Source organism: Frankliniella occidentalis, unplaced genomic scaffold (assembly GCF_000697945.3).
Source record: "Frankliniella occidentalis isolate FOCC.00 unplaced genomic scaffold, Focc_3.1 Scaffold152, whole genome shotgun sequence".
In the NCBI taxonomy this organism is placed as follows: domain Eukaryota; kingdom Metazoa; phylum Arthropoda; class Insecta; order Thysanoptera; family Thripidae; genus Frankliniella; species Frankliniella occidentalis.
In genome coordinates, this window is record NW_026267279.1 from 213,063 (window position 1) to 220,612 (window position 7,550).

The 7,550-nt window shown below is 38.2% G+C and overlaps 1 protein-coding gene across 6 annotated transcripts; it reads right to left on the minus strand.

The window, feature by feature from the left end:
- Positions 1-7,494, minus strand: LOC113206270 (period circadian protein). Of its 6 annotated transcripts, none has more exons than XM_052271174.1 (24): positions 7,321-7,493; positions 6,848-6,934; positions 6,685-6,765; positions 6,423-6,600; positions 6,178-6,331; positions 5,806-6,087; positions 5,443-5,709; positions 5,160-5,345; positions 4,899-5,053; positions 4,678-4,800; positions 4,448-4,594; positions 4,249-4,367; positions 3,731-3,844; positions 3,549-3,656; positions 3,388-3,478; positions 2,961-3,316; positions 2,727-2,881; positions 2,231-2,547; positions 1,996-2,121; positions 1,813-1,910; positions 1,612-1,720; positions 1,372-1,449; positions 1,007-1,279; positions 1-920 (listed from the first exon to the last, which is right to left on the minus strand). In XM_052271174.1, exons 1-24 carry the CDS (start codon positions 7,443-7,445, stop codon positions 813-815), a joined length of 3,837 nt encoding a protein of 1,278 aa, XP_052127134.1. In that variant the 5' UTR covers positions 7,446-7,493; the 3' UTR covers positions 1-812. The 6 variants fall into 6 exon arrangements, with proteins under 6 accessions (XP_052127134.1, XP_052127132.1, XP_052127133.1 ...); XM_052271172.1 differs by having other exon boundaries at positions 4,899-5,074; XM_052271173.1 differs by having other exon boundaries at positions 5,443-5,712.
- Between the last annotated feature and the right edge of the window lie 56 nt (positions 7,495-7,550).

Sequence of the window (7,550 nt, forward strand, 5' to 3'; positions counted from 1 at the left end):
CTTGTACGTCACACACAAACAACATGTCACATTCCTTTATACTTAACACACATTTAACATGAAATAAAACACAAATACTGATAACAAAACTAACATAGACTTCTTTGAATGTACAAATGTAACAAATTGGTTGGTGGGAAATACACTACTGTTTGGGAGGCCTATCCGGGGGACAGAAAAAAGTTTTAAAAACTTCAAAAAATTGGGTAACATTTTTTGGACTGTTCTCTGGGCTAGTCAACCTTGTGACAAAGTGGAATGAGCAAAATTTATATACTTGCCAAATCTGGACAAACTTACTACAGCTTCACAAAATAAATATTAAAATCACAAAATTCAACAAGCAGTACATCAACCTTCACAAAATCCACTTGCAATTGTCAATAAAATCTTAGATACAAAATGAAAAGTACAAAATGTGTTAACAAATACAGATCTCTGAAAGTTCATACAAGTTTGCATCAGCTGACTACACTTAAAATTCATACTCATTTAGCTAGTAGATCATATTTCTCTCTATCATTTAAGTTACGGCAATAAAGTATTAGGTACCTTTGACACAAGTCATAATTTACAAAAGTCATATAATTTACAGAAGTCATACTTTACAGAAGTCACACTTAACAGAAGTCACAATTTATTTAAGAATATTCATTCATAGTGGCTCAAAATTTAAATACAATACATAAATTAATTTTATGCGAATAAAGCCTGTTGTACTCTTTAGCTCTTCAGGCAGAGGGTGAAGACACATCTGGTGAATGAAAAGGCACTGTCACTACTCCATGGCACTGTCCTATAGTTATAGTATATCAAGTGACTGTGGTAGCAACTGGAGTCATGGGAGGTGGCATAGGGGCATCTTCTTCAAATATCATAATCAACCGCCCATATTCCATGGAACGGCGCTTTTTTTTGGTCTGAAAGACAAAAATCAATAATAGATTTCTTTGTCAAAACTGGAAAGGCTACTGTAAAGAAATATATAAGCTGAGGTAAAACTCACCTTGATAATTTGTTCAGAAGTTGATTGGTCTTCACTACTGCTTCCACTTGAAGTGGTAATCCCTTCTTCAAGTGCTAAGCAGCCTGGTGCTCCCTCAATGGTAAGATCTTGGTAAAGCTGATTAAGTTGCTCATTCACGAGAGATGGCTGCTCAATGTTAGAAAGTGCAACCAAGTCTGAGTTGAGCACGTCGTTTAACTCCTTCTTGTCCAGCTGATAGCCAAATATAACATCTTGAGTCATTGAAACATCTTTCATCCAGGGTGGAGGGCCCTACAAAAACAGGTTTTTATAAGTTCAGAGTAATGATAAACAAATGAAATACTGAAGAGAACAGATAATATTAAAAGCAGAGGTGGACTTACAGATCTCACTGGTCTTGGCCTAGATAATGCATTACTATCATTGCTTATACTGTCATTTTGTGACCAACAACTGCACCCCTGAAAAATTGAGACAAACTGATGTTTAGGTTTCCAACTGCTATATTGATTATTGTATTGTGACTACAATTGTTTGTCATAAATTTTGGCACCAAAGTCCAAATTATATAGAAAATAATATACAACGACCAGGACAAATGAAATCTGTTAATATTAACTTACTTCTTCATGTCGGGCATCTTTACAACTTCTCATACTTGCATCAGAGTTGTCAGTACATAAATATGAGCACAGAGATGAATAGTAGCTACCTTCATCACCACGCTGTTCACTACAAGAAACAAACAACCAAGCAGCCAATGTAGTGAGTATTTAGATTTCAAAACCAGGATGTCTTTTACCCCTATTTCCTTTATCACACACCTGCACTGATTACTATCCTCCATAGTCTTATCTTCATCCGGACTTAAATTGTCACATATTGAGATAGATTTATTTTTGTTAGAGGAAACTGACAAAGCCTGCAAAGGAAAAAAAAAGAAAAGTTAAAACAGGTAGCTTACAGCTATATTTTTTAAAAACAGAAAATAGTAAAAATGACATTACCCGTCGAGAAGCAGATGCAACACTGCCAAGTGCTGATCCTGGCTCTGCCTTAACTGAGGTGGCCTGTGAAGGAGGACGCTGAAACTTACATTGCATGTCGCAGCTCCCGCTCTGAAATAACGTATACTGATTGCATTACAATAATACATACCAATAAACAAAAGGGAAAAAAATGGTTTAGAATAATCTTTCCTATCCATGAAACATATTAAAAGAGTTACAAAAATATTTGTACCTCTGTGTTGGTGGGCTTTGGGGGCTGCTGACTTTGTTGTTGTAGGGTCGGCTGCTGCTGTTGTAGTTGTTGCTGTGACTGCTGCTGTTGGTTTGGCTGTAACGGTTGAGGCTGTTGACCGAGTTGGGATGGTTGTCCCACAACAGAGCGAGTTGAGGCTTGAGCTTGGGTTTGCATCTGATTGGACTGCGTAGGCTCAGTTGGCAGGCATGCGCCAGGTGGGAACAGGGATGTAGGCAGCATAGTAGGTGCAGGTTGAAGCATGGAAATCGGGGAATATAGGAGAGACTGTGGGAGATGCTGGTAAACTAGTTGAACTGCAACCAAATAAAAATAAAACATAGGTACAAAGCATTAAAAAAAAGTATATGAAGCCATTTGAAACTATGAAGCTATGAGCCTGATGCAGTCTATGTTTGAGGATCTCAAAATGAGTTATTTTTAATCGCTCCCCAAGAACGTGCATAGTAACCTACAATTTGACAAATTAACTTACGGTGGGGACTCGGCCCAGTAGGTATGTATGCTGGTGGTGGAAGAAAAGGGTTACGAGGGCCTAGATGAGGTGAGCCTGGATGTTCTTGAGGCCCTAAGCCCATGTAGTACATTGGCATCATATGAGCAGGGCCTGGCCCAACTAGTGGGTAAGAACTGAAATAATTAAAACAAAATATTATTAATCAGTTTCTTTGAAAGAAAAGGCAAAATTGGAGTGTAGATATAATCTTACCTAAAAGGTGTAACAACCTGTGAAGATGGAAGAGGTGTAACTGTTACTGAGAAAGGAGGCCATACTGAACTTGAGGAGTTCTGATAAATGGATGGAATGCTTGTAGTAAGTGGGGGTGGTACCGTAGTAGTAGAGGTATTTCCAGTTGTTGTAGTTGCACAACTTGTTACAACAACGGTAGGGATACTTGTTACAATAGCATCAGTTACCGGCACTGAAGGTCCAGCATTGGAGAGTTGGCCTGGTTGGGCTGTACCTTGGTTTTCCACATGCAAGTGCTTACTTCCCTTAAATGAGTCATTCTCCCAAGACTGTGATCCTATGCGTTTCACACCATGTGGTCCATGAGGTCCAGGCTGAAAAAAGTTCCTCATAAGAAATATCCCTTATCTCCTTCCAATTTTATTTTTAAAGAATATCAACCTACCACTGTTTTATGGTACTTGTCACGTTTGTCTCCTTTACTTCTTTGTTCCCGATGCCTTTGAACAAGGCGCTTTTCCATATTCTCATTATGCCTAGCAAATTTTAAAATTTTAATAAAAGATATGCAGATAGCAAGAAATAATAAAATCAACTGCAACATACCTTGTAAGAAGAGCTTCTGTAAGCATTGGTTGAAGGTAAGAGTTGTGGGATGATGATGTGGCACTGTCATGGCTTCCAGTTGTTTCTCCACTTCCTCCACCACTTCCACTGAAAATACTTAATACTCAGCATATAATTGTTCAGATTAACATTCTAGCTAGAGTTAATGAAAAAACATTCACCTGTCTCCAGAGCCAAGGCTAGAGTCTTGTTCTGGTGAATTTTTTCCTGGTGATCCAGGTTTCTCTTTATTTGATTCGTCTGACCTTGTTGTCTTTGGTTTGCTCTCGAAAAACCTTGCCAGGAACAAAAGTAAAGCAACCAACATATGTGAAATACTCTGCCACGTTTAATGTGCAGGTCAAAGTTGATTTTCTTTGATAATGCAGAGCAAGTATTGACTTTTGGACAGGAGCTATGCCCGCTCACCCATATCCTTGTTCCCATGCCCCCCAAAAAGCTACTAAAAAAACTTGTATTTTACATGGCTCCTATAAAAAACAATTTCTTAAAAGCAGCAGGAGAAACCCTAACAATCTCAAACCTCTAACATCAGTTCATGTATGAGCAGCCTATTGATGGTACTCAGATTTGAAATCAAATGAAATGTATAGCAGCTGTCCACAGAGGGTAACATAGTTCACACCAAAATTCTCTCTAAATAGCTAATCATGCAATATTGGTTGGCAATCCCACCCACCTCTGTATGTTGTCATTGTAGTTCAGCTGGTTATAACTAGGTGGTGTTTCAGAGGATGATTTGCTGTCGTAATATTCATGGTGAGGAGAAATTTCTCCCAACATGACTGAATCTCGTTCCTATCCAAGCAAAAAAGGGAAAACAATTGCAGAATTGTGTGTAAAAAAATGGAGGGCGATTTCAAGTTCATCCAACATACTGAAAAGCTTTGTTCTTCTGGAGGCACTTCTAAGCGTAAATCTGATTTTTTATTCTCCTCCATCATTGAATCCATAAATGAAGCGAGCACTTTGCAATGTCTGGACAGATTCCGTTTTTTGGAATTGTCAGTGGTGCTTGTCATAGCCTAGAATTATAGATAGGATTACTAAGAATGACAGTGATGATAACAACAATACAAAAGAAGCAATGAATGAAAAGAAACCACACCTCATTTAACATGTTTTGAATCTCTTCCTGAATTACTTTACTCTCTTTTATAACTTCCTCTGACATTTGTACTGAGGTATCTCCTTCCGGAGGAGCTGCAAATACATCAGGATTTGGTGGACCCTGCAAATGAAATTTCATGGATCATTAGATTAGATAAGGTATTCAAATAACTTAAAAAAAAAAAAAAAAAAAAGTGAAAAATAGATTAGAACTATTACCTTTAAAACTCGATGTTGTGCTATGATAAATTCCAGCTTCCTTGACCAAGGATTACTAAAGCTCGACCATTCTGTTTCCAGCAAAACATAACCACCGTTCTGTGTCCGGAATCGATATGGTTTGCTTAAAAATGGTGATCCTTGTTCTTTGATAACTATGAGGGATTTGTTCAAAACTTATGACATTTAGTCAAATATGAAAGGAGAAATTTAGATAGATAAGTAAAGTACAGATAAAGTACAAACTAACAACTAGCTCACCTGCTTCATACACATCCTTCATGAAAGGCATATCTTCAGGGTGATAGAATTCAAGGACTGAACGTCCAAGCATGTCTTGAGGTAAAAAGCCAAGGTATGGCACACATTCTGGATCTACATCACTAAGATGAGTAGATGCCAAGAGGCGTGTGCCAAACTTGGGAAGAATTTGAGTTTCATCAGCATCTAAAATTCATAAAAATAAATAATTAAAAACATTCAAATTTTACAGTTTTCCTGCAGTTTGCATTGTAGGGATCAGGAATAACTTAAATCAGCTCACATTTGTAAGCAGAGCTGATTGGATTGACAGTTACAACTAAGTATATGCGAGGTTGTTCTCGCCCTGCACTGTTGCTAGATGAACCTGCATCATTCCTGTCAAAAGTTCCTTCTTCTGTCAGAGGAAAGCCATTAGAGTGCTCTCTAAAAGCAAGCATGAGCTGGCACGGTCTGTAATGAACTGATTTATCCTTGACGCCAAACCCACATTTCTTTAAACCTCTGTAGCAACGGAGGCTACAGAAAAATGGTGACCTTCGTCCACAGTCTGCTTTTCCACCAAAAAAGAGATTTAAAAGAAAAATTAGAACAATATTTTCCAAAATACAGATGTTTTAAGAAGGTTTATTTCAGTACTTCTAACCTTTATCTACTTGCGTAAGTGGACTTGCCACTCCTGATGTGATGTGTGATGCAAAGGCAGCTCGATCTTTCACTTGAACAAAGTCAGTAATGGAACGCCCAACCCACATATCATGAGGAAATCCAAGAACATCTAAAATTCCACTTGAGGTATGCTTAACAATGCCATCAGTCATTGAAATTATCACAGTAAATTCTTCCTTAGTGCGGCTGGTTTTCTCTGGTACAGGTGTGAATGTTGTTGAAGGTGCCTCTGGTTGCTCAGCTCTTTCTTCAACTGTTTCTACATAAATAGTTCCATAAAGTGCCATTAAAAACAAAAGCAGGATATAAAACCATGGACAGAGGGGAAAATATTAAAGCTTAAAAGTACCTGTGGGAATGTTCAACTCCTCAGTTGAACTCTTAAGTTGTTTGATAAAGCTGAGAGTCTGGTTGATAGCTGCCATCTGCAGTGCTTCATTGTCATGGGGAGATGCAATGCCATGAAATACCAGCTCAGGTCCCAGCCCCAGACCAGAGGCGTTCTGTACAATTGAAAAAAATAAAAGATTTAGATACAAAAAATTGTAAAAGTTTTCATCCAGATAAAAAAAAATCTCTGAAAAACTTAATTACCCCATTTTTGTCAGATTCCTCCTCTTGAGGAGGAATTTCTGGTGCTTTAGTACTGCTAGATGCCTCCTCATCTTCCTTCAATCTTTCAATTGTTGGGGCTGGTAAAGATGAGCTACTCCTTGACCCTTTCTTTTTCTTATCTTTGCTTCTCTTCGAGGGGGGTTGTGTGAACTCGGTGCTGTTAGTATGAAGAAAAATTAACATCAAGACAACGATATAAATACAATTTTACAATAATTTACAGAAGCAAAACTGCACTTACACACTCCCCAACGTTGAAGCATGTCCTCCATAGCCACTGCTATTACTAGATCCACTGTTTCGAGATTTTGAGCTGCCACTGCTGTTATACAAAAAAGGATAACATAAGGGGCCTCTCTTTTGTAAAAAATGAAAATGAATTTTCACTTTTAATTAAAACATACCTTCTTTGTGATCTACTATTACAGCTTGTTGAATATGCAGAGTCTGACACTTTTGTCTTGTTGGTATCAGCTTCTTCCATGTCTGACCTAAAATCAGATAGAAGGGCTGATTAGTATTTACTTGGTAGCTCTAGATAAAGATTTTAACATCTATTATATATAGACTTCTTGTCTTTTTTTCTGATGACATTTAAGGGTTCTGATCTCTTCAACTTCAAAATAAATCTCCAATTTAGCATGGCATGGCATTACAAAGTTTCTTCTTGAAAAAACTAAGGTTTTAGAAACAAAAAGGGTTGGAATGCGATACGCTAGGCATGTCAACTTGAGAAATGGGTTTTCAAGACCATAAGGAAATATCCAAAACAAACCACTAGTCTCTGTTGTTAAAAGCTTGAATAAAATATCACATGTAAAATAAACATGTAAATAACAAACGACTCCTCTACATATAATACAACCTCCTGACTTACAAGGCACTACTAATCTGGGCTACTTTATCTGCTAAAACCGGCCCCTGCGCTCCATTTACTGCATTTCCGTCGCATGAGGTTAAGTTGGAGACAAAACTCTGTTTGGGTGTAGATGTCGACGACATGCCGCCCGAGATCTAACACGGCAGCAGACGGCAGACGTAAGCGCTCACGATGCCGTACACGTGACTTGAGACCCCGTCCCACCGCCCCGCCCCGCTCCCACCCCC

Excerpts from the sequence above, each read along its gene's own strand:
- LOC113206270 (XM_052271171.1), bottom strand. The coding sequence starts at position 7,445 with ATGTCGTCGACATCTACACCCAAACAGAGTTTTGTCTCCAACTTAACC. Across the intron at positions 4,368-4,447 it reads CAGAAGAACAAAGCTTTTCA|GAACGAGATTCAGTCATGTT; the intron begins GTATGTTGGATG and ends TTGCTTGGATAG. Across the intron at positions 1,721-1,812 it reads GAGGATAGTAATCAGTGCAG|TGAACAGCGTGGTGATGAAG; the intron begins GTGTGTGATAAA and ends TGTTTCTTGTAG.